We start from the raw sequence: 24500 nt of genomic DNA, 5'->3' as shown, positions 1-24500 counted from the left end.
CGAACTCCTGACCTGAAGTGATCCACCTACCTTGGCCTCCTAAAGTGCTGGATTACAGGCGTGAGCCACCGCGCCTGGCCTGCAACTTGTTTTTAGAGTTTTGCTGTAAAGAAATGTAAAGTAGTCACTAAGGGGAAAGGGAGAATTAAAAGGGAGTTATTTTTATTTTTAAGAGAGAATGCCAGTATATTTGTACACTAATGAAAATGATCTAGTAGATAGGGAATGCAATAATGCAAGAAGAAAATGAGAAGGATTCCTAGAGTGATGTACTTGAGAAGGTCAAAGGGGATAGGTTTCGCTAAGATCAGGTCTGTATTGGAGATCACCAAGGATCCACTTAATTCCTATACCAGCATATTATGACATGGCTGAAATAGTGTACACAAGGGAAGCTCATTAGAGACTCAGCGCCCAGGGTTTTTACTGGGGACTTATCACATAGATACCCTCTGCCTAGCACATACCAAATTTCCAGCCTGGAGGACAGCAGGTGTTCAGCATAAAACGTATTGTTTGCACAAACATTTTAGACACTCTTATCATTTAGGGAATGGTGGGAATCTCCCCCCAAAATATAAGGTTCCAGATTCCAGCCAAGAGCCAACGTTGTATCCAGCCCATGCCAAGGACAGTAGTCTCAGGCCTCCTATGTTAACTCTTCTGCACAAGATTCACTCTACTCATTGAGAAGAGATGGTACACAGGAAGGATCCGTGTTGGGGGTGATGAGCAAAAGTCTGGTAATGAGACTGAGGAGATTGTTGAAAATAAAAGATTTCTTGAAAAGCACTTATCTAAAAAATAAAATATTGTAATTGTCAGTGAATAAATGTTTGGAATGCTGCTTCATTTTTAAACCAAAATGCACAATAGAGAAATAATTTGATGAGATAAAAGATAACATGATAAGGTAGTATATTGCTATCACAACTGTAATCATCTTGGCCTTTTTTGGGTGATATTTTCAGTTTCAAACAAATTATCTGATTTCTTATGTCTTGTAAAACCTAATAATCTTGTACATGCGAAATGTAATTATGCCTCAGATTACATGTAGTGTAATAACCAGTATAAACATGATTTGCTAGACCAACTGTTCCTATTGGCCCAGAAAACCAAGATATACCTGTTAAAAATGTTTGGCAGAATACAAAATAGTGTGTGTACACTAATTAAAACTATATGAAAATGTACTTCTGTACCTTATGGTGGGAGGTTATATAGTTTGATTTTCTTTTTCCTATAAAATTGCTCGTATGCAGAGAGAAATATTTAGTATTTTTTAAATACTTAAAAAAGTATTAATTATGACATGGTGATTTATTTTAATAGGGTCAAGAATTTGCTCCAAAAAGTGTGGCAATAATTGGTCATTCTATGGGTGGCCTCGTTGCAAGAGCATTGCTTACACTGAAAAATTTTAAGCACGATCTGATAAATCTTCTTATCACACAAGCCACACCTCATGTTGCTCCTGTGATGCCATTAGATCGTTTCATTACAGGTGAGTACTGTTAGGTAAACATTAACTGACCTCCCCATTGTTGCTTAAGATTAAATAAATAAATCTCTAGGGCTATTCCCCTTAGAATATGCTACAAATTTATCCATGTATGAAGCAACTCGGTTGCAAATCAGCACCTCCAATTCTGAGTGTGTGTCTCTTTATATCTTTGAACTTAGGCTTATAATTGAAGCTACTGTGAAGTTTTGTCTGTCCATAGCATCTTAACGTGGTTGACATGTGTTTTATAATTCTTAGGCACTAGGGCTTCCGTTTAGTTGTTTTTTTTGTTTTGTTTTGTTTTTTTTTTTAAAGACAGGGAGGGTCTTGCTCTTTCTCCCAGGCTGGATGGAGTGCAGTGGTGCAGTCTCGGCTCACTGCAACCTCCGCCTCCCAGGTTCAAGCGATTCTCATGCTTCAATCTTCCAAGTAGCTGGGATTACAGGTGTGTGCCACCAGCCCCACTAATTTTTATATTTTTAGTAGAAACAGGTTTTTGCCATATTGCCCAGACTGGTCTTGAACTGCTGACCTCAAGTGATCTGCCTGTCTCAGCCTCCCAAAGTGCTGGGATTACAGGGATAAACCACCATGCCTGGCCAGTTTAGTGATTTTTGAGGATGGTACCCTGTCTCTTAAGATGTCTTTAAGCTTCCTATGCTTTGTTAACTGTTTTAGGACTCTATCCAAAATAAGCTTATATTTAAGTAAAATAGTAGCAATGTCTAGTTTTTAAGTACAAAGGTATGCTAACACTTTATATAATGAGGTATAATTCCTAATATTTATTGAGCTCTTATTATGTTATGGATTTTAAAGACTTCACGTGATGTGTTACCACACTTAATCCTCACTGCAGTCCTGTGAGGTAGGTACCATTATTATCCTCATGTTTATGGATAAAAAAAGGCCAAGATAATGTTCTTGCCCAGAGTCATGTGTCAAGAAACTAGTGAAACCGATATTTGACCCTGGTAAACTTGCTTCTGGGCTTGTGCTCTTAACTGCATGCTGTACTGCCTGTTAATTGAAGTACATTAACATAGGAAATAAAACCATAGATAATACTATAATCTTGCAGGAATTTTGAATGAAATGTAGGAGTTTGTGATTGACATCATCTAATCAAAAGTGATAATGTCACAGAATAAGAATTAAATGTCTGTTTTCTCAAATTTTTGTTAAAAAAAGTCAGAGATTATCCTCACTGCTTATAGGAATATTATATGAGTAGAAGAAAATCTTAGGAAGAATTCTTCCTGGTTAGTAAATGTATATAGCTTCTTACCTATAAAAATTTGCATTATCTTAATTTTGATGAAAATTTTGTTTGTAGTTAAGTGAGAAATATTTCCCGGTGACTCCAAACCAAAGTAGTTTTTCTAAAGTGCCCTCCTTGACATAACAGCATTGCCAAAGAATAATTTATTTGCTGTTAAGTATCTGGTGCAACAGTAATTATTGTGAGGCCCAGTTTTTCTGTTGGTACCTTTAAAACTTTGCCTGTAGAAGTCTTTTAATAAAGAACATCTTAATTTTAATAATGAAGTTGTTTAAATTTGTTGTAGTCTAATAATCTTAAATGACCTTAGGTTTAGGAAAAAAATTAAAGGCTAAAAGTCATAGTACTTGTCACTGTAATTGAGAACTCTTTATATTATTGCATTCTGTGTGGTATATGTAGATGACCTGCATAGATTAAATTAGAATGACTTAAATATATTTTTTAAAAATTATTTGAGGAATGCACCCTCAATAGGTTTTATTGCTTTGGAGGGTGGCACTGTTCTGTCTCTATAAGGCTCAGGCTGAAAGTGATTCTTAGGGTCAAGAATCCTGTACCTTTCCTGTGATTAGCAAGTCTTTCCTCTTTATTCTATATTTATTCTTTTTATTTTACTAAGTCAAAATTAGAATGAAAATTTTAAGGTTTTGAGAGACAGAGATCCATATGACCTCAGAAGTGGATTCCCTGCTTATACTTGATGAAAATACTGCCTTTCCGTAGGAGGAAGGAGGCCCTGCACTGGGCTCTGCACTTTGGAGGCTCCTGCTGCTCTGCCCTTACCCTTTCCCAGAGGGTGAGAAGTATGAAGGCTAAGTAGCCTCCCCACATGGAGGCTGTGTCTTTACTTCTGCACTGGGATCTAGCTAACCAAGCCTCCAAACTTTTCTTTTTCTTTTTCTTTTTTTTTTTTTTTTTTTGAGACAGAGTCTCACTCTGTTGCCAGGCTGGAGTGCAGTGGTGCAATCTCGGCTCACTGCAACCTCTACCTCCTGGGTTCAGGCGATTCTCCTGCTTTAGCCTCCCGAGTAGCTGGGACTACAGGCACGTGCTACCATGCCCAGCTGATTTTTGTGTTTTTAGTAGAGACAGGGTTTCACCACGTTGGCCAGGATGGTCTCGATCTCTTAACCTCATGATCCGCCCGCTTCGGCCTCCCAAAGTACTGGGATTACAGGTGTGAACCACCATGCCCGGCTGCCTCCAGACTTTTCTTGTCTATGTGCCCTAAGCCTGCTTCCAAGACCTGTGTGGGTCTCTTTATTTTCTTTGTTCTCCTGAGGGCAGGTATGTAGAATTCTAAGCTTGAGTTGTAGCCAAGGCAGAGCTCTGCAGAAAGTACAGACAGAGCTTGCATGTGCACATGAGGCCCTTGTCATGCGGGATCCAATTGGGATGGGAAGAGAAGCACAGTAAGAGACTGGAGATCTGCTCTTCCCTTGCTACCACCATCCAGTGGCTAACTCTGAGGTGTCTGAGAATTCTTAATTTGAACCTGGCCTTGCAGGTTATTTCAATGATGTATTTTTCAAGATAGGCAGAAAAAATATATTTGATTTAACAGGTTATTAGCTGGATTTTTGACTTTTTAAACTATCTAGACATATGGCATGTGTGCCCCACTGGTACTTACATCCCAGGCTCTCCAGATGTTAAGAGTCAGTCTGCTAGGTGGTAATCTAAGTAAGTACTGCTGAGATCTTTAATGGGGGCAGCTTGCTGTACCCAATGTTTGAAGCCCTGAGTGGGATCAAATGCCAGGATAAAAATGCATTAAGTTTTGATAATCAGAAAAAGAATTGAGAAATCCCCTGCCCTAGCCTCAGTTTAATCTTTGACACTAGGCTTTTTTCACCTTCAATAGACAAAGTGAAAAATTGTCTGCAGGTTCTTCCCTTTGAACTACTTGTTACAATAAATGGGTTGAACCCCAACATGAGGTTTTCCGCAGTAGCATAGTCCTAAGACTAACGTCAATGGTATTGTCCTGATAGATTGTAAGAATTTAAATAGTGCTTGTGTGGTGGTGGTTGGCCACAGAAGAGATTTGCTAAGCCATTTTTTTTTTTTTTTGAGACAGAGTCTCGCTCTGTTGCCCAGTCTCGGCTCATTGCAACCTCTGCCTCCCGGGTTCAAGTGATTCTTCTGCCTCAGCCTCCTGAGTAGCTGGGATTACAGGTGCACACCACCATGCCCAGCTAGTTTTTGTATTTTTAGTAGAGATGGGGTTTCACCATATTGGCCAGGCTGGTCTCAAACTCCTGACTTCATGATCCACCTTCCTCGGCCTCCCAAGCTAAGGCTTTTTAAGCTGGGACACTGCCGTCATAGGGAGGGGTCTATCGCTCTTTTTTTAAACCACATTATTGAGGGTAATTGATATATAAAATACTGCACATATGTGATGTATGCAGTTTGTAATGTATACATTTAATGTATATTGTAAATTATACAATAATTTGTAAGATAATGTAAATTCTTACCTTTGGAAGAATATTATTATTTTCTCTTTTTGCTATACTGTGTGACTCATGAATAAGCATCACCCTTGTGGAATGTAGAAACGTGTTTGCTTATGGATACAAAACTAGTAAAATTTGGGATTTTTTTTTATTGATACCTTTAGTAACTTTTAGTATTTATACTTTTATTTAATGGGGAAGTAGGAATATGTGTAAAGATACTGATTTTACTGAAAGTAGGGAAATGTGAATAACACACTGTTTATAGATGAAATGACTTAAGCAAAAATTCAGTTAAATATTAATATTACTGTATAGATATCTTATTCTTTCAGGGAATGGCTACTATTTTTTAATGTCTCTTTTTTATTCCCTACCAGATTTTTATACGACTGTAAACAACTATTGGATTCTAAATGCTCGACACATAAATTTAACCACACTTTCTGTAGCTGGAGGATTCCGGGATTACCAAGTTCGTTCAGGATTGACTTTTCTACCAAAATTAAGCCATCATACCAGTGCCTTATCTGTTGTGGTAATCTTTTTTTAAGATTCTACTGAAATAGTAATGTAATAGACCCAGTAGAGCATGAAAGAAGAAATAATGTATAGCTGCGTGGTAATGACTGCTGAGTTAGTGGTGTTGCACTGCTGTATGTGCATGCATGTGTGTGAGAGAGAGAGGGAAAGAGAGAAAGAGGGAATATGAATGAATGAATGAATATGAATGTGTTGGAGGGCAGAGTTGTGGATGCGTATGTCTATAGGGAGTAAAAAAGGATGGCCAGGAACCATGGCTTATGCCTATAATTCTAGTGCTTTGTGAGGCCAAGGCAGGAGGACTGCTTGAGGCCAGGAGTTCAAGATCAGCCTAGGTAACATAGGGAGACCCCCATCTCTACAAAATACAAAAAAAAAATTTAAAATTATCCAGGCTAATTTAGGCATGGTGGTAAGTGCCTATAGTCTGAGCTACTCAGGAGGTTGAGGCAGGAGAATCACTTGAGTCCAAGAGTTCAAGGTTATAGTGAGCTGTGATTTTATCACTTCCCCTCAGCCTGGATGACAGAACAAGACTCTGACTCAAAAACAAACAAAAAAAAGTAAGTACACAGTATCTTAGAAACTTGATGAAAATGACCCTTATTTATGAGGAGTAATGGTTTCTTGTCCAAAATAAGAGCCTGTTCATTGATTAGAGTTGTAAATATAAGAATGTGTGGACTGGAAAGAAGGGGAATCCAGTTATATCTGAGTGTTGTACTAGATATAATCATAGTGGAATATCAAACATATCACATACTCCTGAATGTTAAACTTGAATGAAAGTTTACCTATTTTATAACAGCATGATTAGCTTTGACAGTATAAATAGTATAAGTAGAACCCTGATTAATTAATTTGCTACTTATTCTTCCCTGCTAGGACATCAAGTATTTGATCTTTAACTGGGATACATAATCTATGTAAAGTGAGTCAAGTTTCCTCTTAGGACTTCTTTCATGTATATTTAACCTTGAAGTCTTCAGTTAAGGTCTTAGCTTCTTAACTCGGTATACACATCATCTCCAAATATAACTTACTTCCTAAAGAGAAAATGCATAGAATGTAGTCTGTCTGTTCCTTTTGCTTTTTAGGAGATAACATTAGAAAGTCACTGTTTCATAGTTGTACCTCTTCATAGATACTCCTTTGTTTATCTCACCTACTGTTATCCTACTTTAGATTACTGTTCATTCATTAAATAGGTTATTTACTGAATGCTTGCCATACATAGAACAAAAATTATTAAGCTATTCTGCTATTACCCACCATTTTCATATAACTAGAGGAACTGGGATGTAGCCAGAATAGCTTTGGAACTAAATTAGTAAATCTATCAAACCTCATTGTTAGAGGTATGAATGTTGCTATTTGGTGTTGAATATTTTGGTCAGATATTTGTTGGAAGTCCTCAAAAGACTAAATGTCAACTCCTTGTAAACACAGATGATTTAGTCATATGAAATTTGATGTAACTTATTTCCCGGACCTTGTCTGGAGCATGTGCTGTATTGATACGACATCCTAAAGCTTATCTTTTAAAGAACTTTAATCTTTTTGTGTGTGTGTGTAGGCATGGGTGTGTGTGTATTTCCCTATTTTTTCTAATCCGTTTGATAATGTGTTGCTTTCAAGGGAGCTTGTTATCTCTGATTTTTGTATCTCTGATGAAGATATTTTACTTATGGAACTTTATCAAAGCTGGCCATTGTATAACCTAAGATTTATTTTTTAGCCTCCAGATATTCCAGTCTTTCATATATCTACATGTATATTCACTTTAAAAAATTATTAACAAGTAACAATTTTTCAATGATTATCTCAAGAATAGTTAAATGATATTTACATCCATTAGGACTGGAAAAATCTTTTAAGTTAGAGACCATAATTGTATCAAGAGGGTTGACTAAACTGCTGTAATATAGTCCCACACAGGTAATGACACTTAAGCACAATAGAAGTTGATGTTTTACTCGCGTAACTGCCCTGGGTGGATATTTAGGTTGGTGTGGTTTTCCATGAGTTTCCATTCAGGAACTCAGGGTGAGAGTAGGCATTCCATGTTGAATGCTTTACTTTCAGGGTTGCTGCAGTTATCTTTAACTACAAGAAGGAAGAAAGAACACGAGGCAAATGTCAGGCCTACAAATGGCACACATCGCTCCTGCTCACATACGATTAGAAAAAACTCAGTCCTTTTTTTTTTTATTTTTTTTTATTTTTTATTTTTTGAGACGCAGTTTCACTCTTGTTGCCCAGGCTGGAGTGCAATGGCACAATCTCGGCTCACTGCAACCTCCACCTCCAGGGTTCAAGTGATTCTTCTGCCTCAGCCTCCTGAGTAGCTGGGATTAGAGGCACACGCCACCATGGCCAGCTAATTTTTTGAAAATTTTTTAGTAGAGATGGGGTTTCACCGTGTTAGTCAGGCTGGTCTCAAACTCCTGACCTCAAATGATCTGCCCGCCTTGGCCTCCCAAAGTGTTGGGATTGCAGGCGTGAGCCACCATGCCCAGCCTTGGTCACATATTAAAGCAAGACAGGCTAAGAGCTGAAGTCTAGCCAAGTGTGCAAGAAAAAAAGAATGGATTTTGGTAGACATTTAGCAGTTCTCAACACAACAATCATGAGCAAATGATTTTTTAATTTGTGTTGCCTTTCCTTTTCAACTCTAGCACACATGCATTAATTAAACTGAATGAAAGTAAACCAACTTTATATTGGTAATGGTAAATGCTGTCTACTAAGAGTTCTTACTCTACTGACCATTAATGTAATTTAAGAACTACAGTGAACTCTGGTTGTCTAATTTTTTTTAGTAAACTATCAGCTGTAATTTCTAAATATGTCAAGTACTTACACATTCATCAAGTAAGCTGTAGATTCCTCCCACTTCAGAACTTGGAACCCAAGGATACTTTATAGATCAAGGGTAATAGTGATTCCTTAGAAGTTATACATATCTTTTTTTTTCAGTTCATTTATTAAAGAGACATTTTAGGCCTCTGTAAATTTTCTGGCATCTATGCTGTTAGTCTACTCTTTTCATTTTGTTTTGACAGTTCTGGTGATGGCAGCTCCTTGTCTCTTTGATGGTACATAAAGAGATGCTATGAAAAATACAATCAGATTTACTTAATGAGCCCCTATTGTGTGTAAGATGCTATTCACAGAGAGATCATTATCTGGTGTGAAAAGGAGTGCTGTGCCATTGTTAGGAAGCCTTCTGCAAATACGTAATTTTTTAGAAGCCTTTTGTCCTTGTATCTATCTTTTACTAGTTGTATACATCCTAATCAGCTAGGGATTTTTTTTTTCAAAATATATAAGCCTGGACCCCACTTGGGAAAGTCAGATTTGGTAGTTTTGGAATTGTGATCAGGCATATTTGGTTTGAAAACTCTTCTTAGGCCTAGGTATTTCTTAGGTACACCACTGATGAAGAAATAACATCTTAGAATCTATCAAATGGTAGTTTAGTCAAAATTAAAATTACCAGAATGTCTTTTGCAACTTATGCATTAACTGTGATTTATTAAAGAATCTTAAACTTGTCTCTCATTGAGTAATAAAAAGTCAGACATTGCCGGGCGTGGTGGCTCACGCCTGTAGTCCCAGCACTTTGGGAGGCCGAGGCAGGCGGATCACCTGAGGTCTGGAGTTCAAGACCAGCCTGACCAACATGGAGAAACCCTGTCTCTACTAAAAATACAAAATTAGCTGGGTGTGGTGGTGCATGCCTGTAATCCCTTCTACTCCGGAGGCTGAGGCAGAAGAATCGCTTGAACCCAGGAGGCGGAGGTTGCTGTGAGCCGAGATCACGCCGTTGCACTCCAGCCTGGGCAACAAGAGCGAAACTCCATCTCAAAAAAAAAAAAAAAAAAAAAAAAAATGGTCAGACATTAAACTTTAGGAAAGGGTCTGTGGTTGCTTTAATAATTTTTAAAAGGTAATTTAAACTTGACTAACCAGGAGTGATATTTAGAAAGAGTTATGTTTTATAGAGGAAAATTCTAATATATTTGGATCACCTTTTATAAGAATATCATTTAAAAATGTCTAGGCATCACAATATAGTGAGACTATATTATGTGTTTCTAAATATTAGCTTGTAAGAATTTCAGACCTTTTGGAGAATAACAAATGTGTTTTTCGTAAGTTTGATTATTTTTTTCTTTTCTTTTAGAGTTCAGCAGTGCCTAAGACCTGGGTCTCAACAGACCACCTCTCCATTGTGTGGTAAGTTAATACTTGTATAACTTATTTTGATGATTTGTCATGGTCCTCTTTCTCCTCAATATAGTAATTTAATTGGCTTGTTAACTTTTTTTTTTTTTTTTTTTTTTTTTTTTTTTATTTTTTTGAGTCAGAGTCTCACTCTGCTGCCCAGGCTGGAGGACAGTGGTGCAATCTCAGCTCACTGCAACCTCTCGCCTCCCGGGTTCAAGTGATTCTCATGCCTCAGCCTCCCAAGTAGCTGGGATTACAGGCATGCACCATCACGCCCGGCTAATTTTTGTATTTTTAGTAGGGATAAGGTTTCACCATATTGGCCAGGCTGCTCTCAAACTCCTGACCTCAGGCGACCCACTCACCTTGGCCTCCCAAAGTGCTGGGATTGCAGGTGTGAACGACTGCGCCTGGCCTGGTTTGTTAACTTTCTTAAAACTGCATCCATAAATAAGACTATGGAAAAAATATTAATTGAGAAGCTTGGAATTCTTTTTTTTTTTTTTTTTTTTTTGAGACAGAGTCTGGCTCTGTCGCCCAGGCTGGAGTGCAGTGGCCGGATCTCAGCTCACTGCAAGCTCCGCCTCCCGGGTTTTCGCCATTCTCCTGCCTCAGCCTCCGGAGTAGCTGGGACTACAGGCGTCCGCCACCTCGCCCGGCTAGTTTTTTGTACTTTTTAGTAGAGATGGGGTTTCACCGTGTTAGCCAGGATGGTCTTGATCTCCTGACCTCGTGATCCGCCCGTCTCGGCCTCCCAAAGTGTTGGGATTACAGGCTTGAGCCACCGCGCCCGGCCGAGAAGCTTGGAATTCTAATCTTGGTTCTTGTTTCAGTTTGACCAAGGTCCTTGTGACAACATGTAAAACAATCTCCCAAAAACCCAATAGCATTAGTCTCAAATGAAGCTAACAGCAAATATCAAAGTTTTTGAGTTTTTCCTAGTTGGGTGGAATCAACTGCACTTTTGGTAGGACTTTGTGAGCTTCTGGCCAATCACCATATTCAGATTTGGTTAATGGAGCAGTGACTATTCTATGGAGCAGCACATGGAAAACCAAGTAGGAATTAAATTTATCCATATGGGTCAAGAAATAGGCAGACCCTGATATATTTATCTCATTGTGTTTCAGCTTAAAGATTCTCTTGACTTTTCTCTGGCTGTGCAAGCAGTAGTATCTGCTAGAATGACATACTTCAGGCATATAAAGATGGGGTAGGTAGTACATCTATGGCTAGGCTAGGTGAGGGGATTTAGGGAAAACAGAAGGACCCTGAAAATTCTGGCCAACATCCAGGAAGATTTAATTTGCTTTATTTTTATAGGTGTCATATTTAAGATATATGCTTAATAAGAATGATTTATTACATAATTTTTGAGTTTAGAGCACTAAAGGAAACTCAGATGTTCCACTAAACAATAGAATTGTGCATATTTTGATCAAAAGTATATGTTTTAAGAAAGTTTTATTTGTAACACTTACTTTGTTCCTTAGGTGTAAACAATTGCAGTTGACTACAGTTCGAGCATTCTTTGATCTTATTGATGCTGATACTAAACAAGTATGTATTTTTAAACTAAAAATTATTTAAGTGAAAGCTTTTACTTTGCTATATCATTTACAGCCATGATAGATTTAATGTAATTTTTTTACTTTGATGAAAACAGAAACATATACCTTATATCAATTTTAATTAGTTCCAAAATGGAAATATCTTTCTTTTACTCATACTACTTTAACTGCTGCAAATAATTTATAAAATGCAATGAAGATGAAAAGTGAGAGAACCTTAAATCTTGCCCCAGTTGTTTCCCCTGTTTAAAGTTTGACATATATCTTTTTTTTTTTTTTTTTTTTTTTTTTTTTTTTTTTAAGATGGAGTCTCACTCTGTCGCACAGGCTGGAGTGCAGTGGCATGATCTCGGCTCACTGTAGCCTCTGCCTCCCAGGTTCAAGTGATTCCCCCACCTCAGCCTCCAGAGGAGCTGGGACTGAGTATGTGCACCACCAGTGTTTTTAATAGAGATGGGATTTCACCATGTTGGCCAGGCTGTTTTCAAACTGCTGACCTCAGGTGATTCACCTATCTTGGCCTCCCAAAGTGCTGGGATTACAGGCGTGAACTACTACACCCGGCCTTCTTTCATTTTTGTTTTTGTTTTTTTTTCTGAGACGGAGTCTCGCTGTGTCGCCTAGGCTGGTGTGCAGTGGCCGGATCTCAGCTCACTGCAAGCTCCGCCTCCCGGGTTTACGCCATTCTCCTGCCTCAGCCTCCCGAGTAGCTGGGACTACAGGCACCCGCCACCTCGCCCGGCTAGTTTTTTGTACTTTTTTTAGTAGAGACGGGGTTTCACCGTGTTAGCCAGGATGGTCTCGATCTCCTGACCTCGTGATCTGGCCGTCTCGGCCTCCCAAAGTGCTGGGATTACAGGCTTGAGCCACCGCGCCCGGCCCCTTCTTTCATTTTTTAAATGTAGGGGAAATAGTTCTTACAAACTATTTTATAAATTTTTTGTAATATGTTATAAACATCATGATCTATCTTATTAGACTTTTTTTCTTTTTGAGAGACAAGTTCTTACTATGTTGCCCAGGCTGGACTCAAATTCCTGGGCTCAAGTGATTCTCCCACCTCAGCCTCCTGAGTTTGTTAAACAGTTTTGAACCATGCTTTTAAAAAATACCACTTTAGCTTTCTGATAAGATCGAAATGTGTAATTTATTGAATAACCTAAGCTTACCAGAACTTAAATTATGTACTTCTATAAGTTTTACCTTTGTAATGAAGTGTAATTTCACAGTGTAAACTCTTCAAACTAGTAATTCTCCAAATTGTTGAATTAGCAGAACATATGGAAATCATAGTATCCTTTACAGGTTATCATGTTACTCTTTTATCTCTTTCTTGTCTGCTAGCAGATAAATGGTAGCAGGATTTCAGCAAAATTCAGAGAATTCTTTCCATTAACTTAATTTTTTTTTTTTTTTTGTAAGTTGGGAACAGATTGCCATTATTCATCTTAAACAGCCTTTTAACTCAGGTCATCTTGTTCCATGGAAATATTTTGAGAACTATGGCTCTGGCTTCTTCTTTTGGAGAAAAAAATTCCTTAGTTTTTATGTAGTCTTTTTCATGGCAAAGCATTGCAGCCCAGATATTTTTGGAGTGTTTCACCTGAAGGCTCCAATTCTTTGGGAGACTAGTATGGGTGACCTCTTTCTCAATACGTCTCCAGGCAGTACTTAATTCTTAACAATGAGGAAAGCTCCTTTACCCTGTAGTGTACTCTCTTAGAAGGATAGGGATTTTTTTCCTTAACTCTTCAGAAAGCTGTATAACCACTCAGAGAGAGAATCATAGATACTTCGCTGTCTCCTGAAGGTCCAGATCATTTTGTGTTTTACCACATTTTAAGTGACAAGATTCGGTATTAAGTTAGTATATTTATTGATTTAAACAAGCTTCACCTATGACTTGTTGACACTGTGACTTGGTCATGGAACACAAACATTTGTCATGGAACACAAACATTTTTTGGTTTGTTGACATTGTTTTAGCTGTAAGACATAACTGTGGTAAAAGTTCTAAGCCTACTTGAGGGAGTGCAACTAGATAAAATAATAGAATCAATTAAAGTTGCTAGACCAGTTTGTACTTGAACTGACATTTGGTAAACTTAGGAAAAACCTTGTTCCGTCTAGTGAAGAACAGGATACCTCAGACAGGTATATTCCTAAAAAAACTGGACATAAAACTAATTTCAATAAATAAAATCATGTTTTGCCATTAACTCATAAGATGAGAAAAGAACTATAGTACTAGTATGTAATAAATTATAATTCTGAATGTATAAATGTGTTATGCATTTTAAGGGGAAAATGAGAAATTTTTGATAACCATATTGCTAAGAATCAAAAATACTGTTTATGAAACAGTTTTGTTTTAAAAACTCACTATGTGTAATTGGACTAAATAGTAGAAAATAAAAACTTAAAGTATGATATCTAACCCTCAGGAAGCATATAGTCCAGGAGAAAAGCAGAACATATATATTCAGGGAAATTAAAATGCAAAGAATAATTAGTCCTAAGCATGGTGATAAGGCAAGAATCAGAGTAATTTCTAGTGGTTATTAGCATAAAAGTCATAGCTAAAAACTTGTGAGTAGATGAGTAAAAACTTGTGAGTAGATGCCTTGAGAGTAAGGATGGTGGAATCCAGTCTTAATTAAAGTTTTTTTGTTTTTGTTTTTGTTTTTTGAGACGGAGTCTTGCTATGTCGCCCAGGCTGGAGTGCAGTGGCGCAATCTTGGCTCACTGCAAGCTCCGCCTCCTGGGTTCATGCCATTCTCCTGCCTCAGCCTCCTGATAGCTGAGACTACAGGTACCTACCACCACGCCCGGCTAATTTTTTGTACTTTTAGTAGAGATGAGGTTTCTACATGTTAGCCAGGATGGTCACGATCTCCTGACCTTGTGATCCACCTGCCTTGGCCTCCCAAAGTGCTGGAATTACAGACCTGAGCCATTGCGCCCAGCCTGAAGTTTTGATAGACAGGCTGTAACGTTTAATTGATTACAAACAGATGTGGCCACTTAAGAACATCAAACAAGTTTAGTATAAGACTGAGTTATTTGAGGTAGAGAGTTTGCATCAATTAATATAAAAGTTCTCCACTGTCCTCCACTCTACTTATACCATATCTAGAGAACTGTATTCTATTTCATGCATCATATTTTGAGGGGGACATCAACAAACTTGAGTTCATCCAGGGGAGGCAATCAGGATGGTGAAGGGACTAAAAGAGTTCTGTGAAAAACGGTTGATATGTTTGAAGTTGTTTTATCTGCAGAAGAAATGTTTTATTTGAATGGAGAACACAGCAAGCTTTTAAGTTTTGAAGGACTGTCTCCCAATCTAAGATAGCAGTGTAATAAGGAATCAGATATTTGCTGTAAATAAAGCATTCTCCTGGTAAGAGTTGTTAAAATTGGAATGCACGGTCTTACAAAGTAGCAAATTAAAATGTTCAAGCAAATCCTGGGTGACTTCCAAAGGGACTGGAAAGGTTTAGTAGACCTGGATCCTCACTGTTACTTTTTTGCCATTCTCACTCTGTTGTTGAGAAAGTCACTTACCTGTCAGGGCCTCAATTATTAAACTAGAGAGTTGAATAATGGTCAATATCAAATGGATTTTATACCCCAGTATACTTTTTTTAAAGGGATGACAACTTTTTTAAAGTTGCCAACTTTTTATTGTGCCAGGATTAAAAAACAAGTAGAAGGATAGAATAAAAGAGTAATTTCTATGGTAGGAAAGTTGACAATATTTATTTCCTCTAGCGACCAGTGGATTCTTTGTTATGGTATTGGCAGTAGTCTGAATTTGGAAACTGGTATGTTGGAATCACAAACCAGAGAATCTCTAAAATTCTCTTCTGGTTCTATACATTTTTATAATGTTCTATTCTTAAATGTTACTTGAGAGGCACTATTGCGTAATAATGAAAGCATGGACTCTAGAGCCAGAATGCCTGGGTGTGAATCCCAGCCCAGACTTAATAGCTGTGTGAACTTGGGCAAGTTTCTTAATTTCTCTGTGCTTTAGTTTCTTCACATTTAAAATGCAGATAAAATCATTATCTCTTAGAGTTTTTGTGATAATTGAGTGAGTTCATGTACCGTGCTCAGAACAGTGCCTCAGAGTAATAAGTGTTGGCTGTTGTCATTATTACTGAAGCAATGTGTCATTGAGCTATTACGATAGATACAAAGTAATACAGAATGTATCAATGTTCTTTCTAGATAACTCAAAATTCCAAGAAGAAACTGTCAGTTTTGAGTCACCACTTTATAAGACACCCATCAAAACATTTTGAGGAAAATCCAGCTATAATTTCTGACTTAACAGGTTGGTGACAATAACATATTTTAATTTTAAATAAAGTATTTCATTATTAATTTTAGGTAAATTTGTTTATAGCTGACAAAATCTTTGAAACTGTGATACTTCAAGTTTTAGGATCCTATTATATATATACACATATATTATTAATTTCCCTATAATGATGCTGGTGCAGTTCTTGGTTAGGAAGGGAAAAAGAAGCAATGTGTAAGAGGTTGCTGATAAAAATTTTGTCTTGAAAATAACATGACAAATAGAAAAATTTCAGTTAAATGACTCTTCTCCTAACAGTTACATAAACTAAGTGCCATATTATTCTTGACTCCTATCAGTTCCTCAATTATCAGTTATTCTTCGTTCTTCTTTTGGATTACCAACATATCTTTTGCAGATAAATTTTGCTTTTAAATATAAAGCAAAATAACTTGCTTTGTCTATTTAAATATAAAGCAAATTATACCGGTTTAATTATATGTCTTGTTTGGGAAATGAAATATTTATTTCCTTATGTTGATGATGCCTTAGAGTTAAAGGACACCAAGCAGATTTTTACTTTACTTGATGTGAATGCTAGTTGGTGATGAGCATATAGAAAGTATATTACTAGATTTTCTGTTTTAATATAGCCAGTGTTCAGAAAACCACTTCTTTATTGTGATTGAGAAGTATTTCACCAGGATTCAAAGAAGAAAGAAACTATGTAGTATAAAAACAAAACAAGGCAAATAAATTAATTTCCTTTACCTTAAGGGACATCTATGTGGGTTCCAGTAAAAGTGTCCAAATGGACCTATGTAGCTTACAATGTAAGTATTCCACCAATTAATTTTTTTCATGTTTTTCCAGAAATAATTTAGTATTTATCTTTAAAAGTTAAAAACTCTTTAAAAAAGATAACTGCATGCCATTTTCCCACAATTTAATAATAATTCCTAAATGATTATCTAGTCAGTAATCAGTTGTATAAATTTATCTTTTTTGCTGTTTTCTTTGATGTTCAGTTTGTTTACATCAGGATCCAAACAAGGCCTATACATTGTTATTGATTAATGTCTTATTCCTCTTTAATCTGGAAGACTTTCTCTTACCACCACCCTCTCTTTTTTTTCTTGAAACTTATTTGTTGAAAAAAACACCAAGTCATTTGTCCTCTGGAGTTTCACAGTCTTGATTTTACTGATTGCATTCCTGTAGTCATTCAGCATGTTCCTTTGCCTGTTGTAGTCCTGTGATTTAGTAGTTGGATCTAGCTGCTTGTTCATATTCAGATTTTTGTTTTGTTTTTGTTTTTGCTAGACTCTCTCTCTCTTTGTTATGTTAGCCACTGTTGATGAGGAATGCCTGGAGTTATTAATTGATTTAGGAGGATGCAAAAATTATAATAAGTTTAATTTTATTATTTTTTAACTAGAATAGTATTCTAGTTAATTCTGTATACTTAGAGAAAAACTTCTGCTCATCTACTAAATTTATCAAAAGTAGAATAAATCATATGGGAAAAGAGTGATAATTGTGTGGATCTTTGGATCTTACTTTATATTTACTCATTATCAGAATGGTGAGTTGGCTCACAAGCTTCCTTTTATTAGTGACCATTAGAGGGTTTTTTTCTCCAGTATTATTATGTACTCATGCATTTAAATATATTTGTCTTTCAATCTGTTGATAAGAAAATCATTCCGTATTTGACCAGTGGAAACGATTTCAAGTTTAGTTTCTGAGTCTTTTTGGTATACTCTTTAGTTGTCTTTAATAGTTTCCTCACTGTTGAGTATGACAAGATATTTTAGCTTATTTTGTACATTTTCTGCTCCAAACCTTGAATCAGCTATTTCTTTAAGGAATTATTCCTTTTCTTTGGGAAGTGGTATCTCAAAACCATAATCTGGTACTAGAAATGCTTGTGGCTATTGGGTTGGCATTTCTATGCCTTTTCAGTGGCCAGAGCTAAGAACTGCATAAAATCTTAACTAAAAGACCAAAAGAAAAACCCAATAAAACAACCAAAAAAATTACATTCACACTGATACTTCCAGGACAAACTGAGGACTACAGAGTTTATATCTAATCTTTCTCTTGCCCTTCCATATCTTCCTCCTCCTACTCCTAGAGAATTGGTTCTCAACACCAAGAATGATAAAATTAGAATAATTAACTCATTTGCTATATCTGGATTTTTGAATGATGAAATTAATCTGCTCATTATAGCTATATTGTTTTCCTTTTTTTGTAGGAATCTGAGAAGATATATTTTACATTTCCTCTTGAAAATCATAGAAAAATCTACAGTCACGTCTATTGTCAGAGCACTATGCTGGTAAGATAATTGGGACATTTTATGTAAATTTAAGAGGCTAACTGTTGTTCATTTTTCAAATTCTACTGGTAGACCTAGCTATGAAATATTATTAAATCTATGTAGTTGAAAAATAATTTCTCTGGAACAGTGTTTTGATTGAAAAGTATTAATCAAATTTTTTTTTATCACAGATACTATGCTATTAAATTGTGATTTTGGTTCTAGTTTAGGTCTCCCACCCTGTCTTTCTGCCTTCATTTTACTCTGTTCATGATGAAGGAATGGAATTCAAAACCCCTTTAATTATAAGTTTCTATTAGAACTTTAAAGAATAGATATAATTAAGCAAAGCTATTCTATAGAAACTTTACAAAGTGAATTCTGTTTTCCATTGGCTTCCATACTAAAATTTGAGGTACTTTTTATAGCAAATATTCTCTAAGATAATAGAGTAACTTACAATGTTATCTAGATTTACTGTATCAGAATAATGATTTTGATTTTTTTGTTTCTTTTTAATGAGTACCTCCTATGTTAGGCACTATTAAAAAATGTGGTTTTGTTTAAAAATGCTGTAGCGTGCATTTATTATGAATGGAAGCCAGGTGTGGTGGCTCACGCCTGCAATCCTAGCACTTTGGGAGGCTGAGGTGGGTGAATCATTTGAGCTCAGGAGTTGGAGACCAGCCTGGGCAACATGGTCAGACCCCATCTCTGCAAAAAATACAAAAAACTTAGCTGGGCGTGGTGGCACACACCTGTAGTTTCTGCTACTTGAGGGGCTGAGGAAGGAAGATTGCTTGAACCCAGGAGGAGGAGGTTGCAGTGAGCCAAGGTCGCGCCACTGTACTCCAGCCTGGGCGACAGGGCAAGACTCCATCTCAAAAAAAAAAAAAAAAAAAAAAGAGAGAGAGAGAGAGAGAGACACCTGTCAGTGCAGTCTTTCTCATACTCTTGGCTCCAGGATAACTGCTTACCTATCAATGTTGACATTAGACTTTTTTTCTTTACCTATCCTTGATTTATTTGACTTTGAGAACATGTTGGATATGTTTCTGAACAATAAACTGTTATTTATATTTCATTTGCTCCTAGTCACCCTATCATATAACAATAAAGTGTTGAAAATGAATGCTTGTTTTGTACAATTATTTTCTACAATACTTAGTGTGTTTTGTTTTGTGCTGTTAACCAACAGGATACGAATAGTTGGATTTTTGCTTGCATAAACAGCACTTCTATGTGGTAAGTCTTTTGAATGCATGGCCCTCCACTGTTCATTTATCTCAACGTAAACAATACTTGTAAATCACACTTTTAGAATAGTTTCATACATTGTTATTTTAATTTTGATGCTATATGAAATTATGGTATTGTTTTTAAAATGAAAACTAAAGGAAATGAATATACTAGTAATTTTTGCAAACATTGAAATTAGCTGGGAAAAACATTTTTGTTGCTAAGGGAACTATGCGGACAGAGTATATTGGATTAGACTCACTAGACATCTCTACTAGGTGTAGAGATGGTTTCTTTTTCCTCTGAATCTTATTTTTAATTTATAATATTTCCATATATTTGTCCTTTAATTATATTTTCATATTTATTTCAAAGCCAGCAAGGGGTTGATTTATCATGGAAAGCTGAACTGCTGCCAACAATTAAGGTAAATGATGGCTTCTGAATTTTAATATTCAGTTGAAAAAAATACTTGAGTCTATATACATTTTAGAATATTCTCTTTCATTAGCTTATCATGGTGTTAAATAAACTTGAGATTTGCTAACCTACATTTAAAAAATATTTTCTCTAGAAATACATTTGATAGGAAATAACATACCATTAGTGTCATTTATATATTTTTTTAATTTCAGAGATAAAAACTATAAGTTAACAGTCCTCTGAATCTCTATATGTTATAGCTTCAGACCAAAAGAACTGGAGGGATTTCTAATATTCAATTTGAGGATATGTTTAATGGCCTGCCTTAAAATATGAACTGAGTTAGTATACTTAGAATTCATTTTGGGAGGAAGGGCCTGCAGTTGGGAAATGGACATCTCAAAGAGATACGATACATGGTCAAGCACTCAAATAACTAGTTTATCTAGTGCTCTCCAGGGTGATAAGTCACAGCAGGGATTTATTTCATAGTTGTTTGTGATTTGATTAAGCAACTTTGGTAGGTCAGCAAGTACTTTTATAAAGGGCTTATTTGCATCGTCTCAAAATCTGTTGTTGAAAAGCAAAATAATTCTAAAATGTGATGAAAATGTCTGTTCTGATTTCCAAATTGTGTTTATTGTAACTGATAATGTTTTATCAGGATTGATAGTTTTCAGTCTTCAAGTAAATCTGTGCTTTAAAAATATAGTTTCATAATGAATCCTAGACTCATTCATTGACTTGTAAGTGAAATCATCTGGTGGTTTCCAGTTATTTCACAATTAGCTCCAATTAAGTTAGTTATTTTTGCTCCTGAATGTTTATAATTATTTGTATGTATAGTCAACTCTATACTATACAGAGAATGAGAAACTTATGCTAACAGAGAGGAATAGTGACAGAAGAAATAATTGCAAGTCACACTTCACTTTGGAATGGTTGTAAATTTTTTTGTCACCTTGGTCAGTCTTATTTGTACATATTCATTCATGTGACCTTGTGTTTATCAAACAAATATGGTAGGAGAGTAAATTGACTCAAACATTTTTAAGGTCTCTCACTGATACTGTCCTAACCAGGATTAAAACAAACAAAAGTGTTAGGATATACTTACTGAACAATCATTTATAAGGTGTTATTAAATATTTCCTCAACTTATTTTTTTATTCAATAGCTTGAGGGGTATAGGTGATTTTTTATTACATGGATGAATTGTATAGATTAATTTGGATGTTCTATCCAGCCTATAATGTAAAGATTAAGAAGAAATAAATTATTAAAAACCCAATAAAATGTACTTTGCTCCTGTGTTTTAAGAAGTATTTCTTAAATCATAAAATTTTTATATTATTATTTTAAATATCCAAAGATTAATCAGTCTCTGTATCAAACACTAGGTCCCTATGTTGTTTGTTCTGAATGTAAGAAACAGCTGGCTGAATAGCAGGAGAACAAGCTATTTCAGCTGCCTACTTTTCATGGCAAATGCTGAAAGAGAGAAGTTAGAAAACAAGTATTATAGCATTCTGCAGTCATATGTGTTCTCAGCTTAAGAGGACAGATCTTTTATTTTAATGAAAATAAAAATTGTATGTAATATGTATTAGCCATTTATAAACAGCACACAAAATTATTTTGCTTTGAAATTGAAGGGATGACTAAAGCAAAGAAATTTTGTAAATTTTATTCATATTGCTATCTCAATAAAAGTAATGTCAGATGAGAATTATATCACTATTAGGCATTTCCGTGTACTGAACTTTTAAGAAATAGATGGAGCCCTCCATCAAAGCACGTATAAATTCAACACTTGGCCATTCTTGAGAATAAATACTTAAAAGCCATTAGAGTGGATAGCTGCACAGATTATCCAAGTTCTTCGTAATTAATTTATGTTTCATATTAGCTACCATTTGTCTGGTGGGTCTTAGCTGCCTGTAGCTGTGGCTTATGTGGCCCTTTTAAGGTCTTTAATTTACATTAGAACATATGAGCCTGTCACAGGGACTTTGCTAAGTTGGGGTGAAGCCCAGGAGTTTATGTTTGATAAACATCCCACATGAATCTAGTCAGCTACTCATTAATGGTTCTTTAGCTTGAGCATCTCTGTCCTCCTTGCCCACATTGGTGCTTCTGAAGAAGATTGGGGAAAGCTAAGTGTCTTTAGAAATGTTTTAATGCAAACATATTGTTAGAACATATAACTACTCCCACCCCACATATACTTCCAGAACAAAACTCGATTAAAAACTGTATTTGGGTGATTCATCACATAAACAGAACTAAAGACAAAAGCCACATAATTATCTCAATAGATGCAGAAAAGGCTTTTGATAAAATTCAACACCCATTCATGTTAAAAACTCCCAGTAGACTAGGTATTGAAGGAAGATACCTCAAAGTACTAAGAATCATCTAATGACAAACCCACAGCCAACATCATACTGAATGGGCAAAAGCTGGAAGCATTCCCCTTGAAAACCAGCACAAGACAAGGATGCCCTCTCTCAGCACTCCTATTCAGCATAGCACTGGAAGACCTGGCCAGGGCAATCAGGCAAGAGAAAGAAATAAAGGGCATCCAAATAGGAAGAGAGGAAGTCAAATTTTCTTTGTTTGCAAATGACATGATCCTATATCTAGAAAACTCCATCATCGCAGCCCAAAAGCTCCTTAAGCTGATAAGCAACTTCAGCAAAGTATCAGGATACAAAATCAATGTGCAAAAATCACTAACATTCCTATTAACACCAGCAACAGTCAAGCCAAGAGCCAAATCAGGAATGCAGTCCCATCCACAATTGCCAAAAAAAAAAAAAAGAATAAAAGACCTAGGAATACAACTAATCAGAGAGATGAAAGATCTCTACAAGGAGAATTACAAAACACTGCTCAAATAAATCAGAGATGACATCAACAAATGGATAAACATTCCATGCCCATGGATAGGAAGAATCAATACCATTAAAATGGCCATACTCTCCAAAGTAGTTTATAGATTCAGTGCTGTTCCTATTAAACTACCATTGACATTCTTCACAGAACTAGAAAAAACCATTTTAAAATTCATATGGAACCCAAAAAGAGCCCAGTATAGCCAAGCCAATCCTAAGCAAAAAGAACAAAGCTGGAGGCATCACACTACTTGACTTTAAATTATACTACAGGGCTACAGTAACCAAAACAGCATGGCACTGGTACAAAAACAGACACATAGACCAATGGAACAGGATAGATAACCTAGAAATAAGGTCACACACCTACAACTATCTGACCTTTGACAAACCTGACGAAAACAAGCAATGGGGAAAGGTTTCCCTATTCAATAAATGGTGCTGGGATAACTGCCTAGCCTTATGCAGAAGGTTGAAACTGGACCTCTTCTTTACACCACGTACAAAAATTAGCTCAGAATGGATTAAAACTTAAATGTAAAACCCAAAAATATAAAAAACCTGGAAGACAACCTAGGCAATACCATTCTGGACATAGGAATGGGCAAAGATTTCATGATGATGATACCAAAAGCAATTGCAACAAAAGCAAAAATTGACAAATGGGATCTAATTAAACTAAAAAGTTACTTCACAGCAAAGGAAACTATCAACAGAGTGAACAGGCAACCTACAGAATGGGAGAAAAATTTTGCAAACTCTGCATCCGACAAAGATCTAATATCCAGCATCTATAAGGAACTTAAACAAATTTGCAAGATAAAAACAATTCATTAAAAAGTGGCCAAAGGACATGAACCAACACTTTTCAAAAGAAGACATACATGCAGCCAACAATTATATGGAAAAAAAGCTCAACATCCCTGACTATTAGAGAAATGCAAATCAAAACCACAGTGAGATACCATCTCACACCAATCAGAATGGCTATTATTAAAAAGTCAAAATATAACTGATGCTGGCGAGGTTGCAGAGAAAAAGGAACACTTACACGCTGTTGGTGGGAGTGTTAATTAGTTCAACCATTGTGGAAGACAGTGTGGAGATTCCTTGAAGACCTAAAAATAGAAATAGTCCCATTACTGGGTGTATACCCAAAGGAGTATAAAGCATTCTATTATAAAGACACGTGTATGCGTGTGTTCATTGCAGCGCTATTTACAATAGCAAAGACATGGAATCAACCTAAATTCCCATCAATAGTAGACTGGATAAAGAAAATGTATTACATATACACCATGGTATACTATGCAGCCATAAAAAAGAACAAGATCATGTTCTTTGCAGGAACATGGATGAAGCTGGAGGCCATTATCCTTAGCAAATGAATGCAGGAACAGAAAACCAAATACTGCATCTTCTCACTTATAAGTGGGAGCTGAATGATTAGAACACATGGACATGTAGGGGCAACAGCACACACTGGGGCCTATTGGAAGGTGGAGAGTAGTAGGAGGAAGAGGATCAGGAAAACTAACTAGTGGGTAACTAGTCTTAGTACCTGGGTGATGAAATAATCTGTACAACAAACCCCCATGACACAAGTTTACCTATGTAACTAACTTGCACATCTACCCCTGAACTTAAAATAAAAGTTAAGTTAAAACAAAAAAGAAAACAAAAAAACCTGTATTTGGTGCCTTGG

General features: G+C 36.2%; 1 protein-coding gene across 3 annotated transcripts in view; it reads left to right on the top strand.

Moving 5' to 3' along the window:
- The window catches only part of PGAP1 (post-GPI attachment to proteins 1), an 83954-nt gene that overhangs the window by 12452 nt on the left and 47002 nt on the right, over positions 1–24500 (top strand). For 2 of the 3 annotated variants that reach the window (XM_025405377.1, XM_025405378.1), the window contains 9 exons: positions 1336–1507; positions 5635–5792; positions 9987–10039; positions 11524–11590; positions 15838–15943; positions 16688–16743; positions 18171–18254; positions 19435–19481; positions 19851–19902. In XM_025405377.1, coding sequence (XP_025261162.1) covers positions 1336–1507; positions 5635–5792; positions 9987–10039; positions 11524–11590; positions 15838–15943; positions 16688–16743; positions 18171–18254; positions 19435–19481; positions 19851–19902 — 795 coding nt within the window. The remainder of the gene's footprint in view (positions 1–1335; positions 1508–5634; positions 5793–9986; positions 10040–11523; positions 11591–15837; positions 15944–16687; positions 16744–18170; positions 18255–19434; positions 19482–19850; positions 19903–24500) is intronic. The other variant, XM_025405379.1, reaches the window with a different exon arrangement.

This window comes from Theropithecus gelada, chromosome 12 (assembly GCF_003255815.1).
Source record: "Theropithecus gelada isolate Dixy chromosome 12, Tgel_1.0, whole genome shotgun sequence".
Taxonomy (NCBI): Eukaryota; Metazoa; Chordata; class Mammalia; order Primates; family Cercopithecidae; genus Theropithecus; species Theropithecus gelada.
This window is presented reverse-complemented; position numbering and strand designations above follow the sequence as displayed.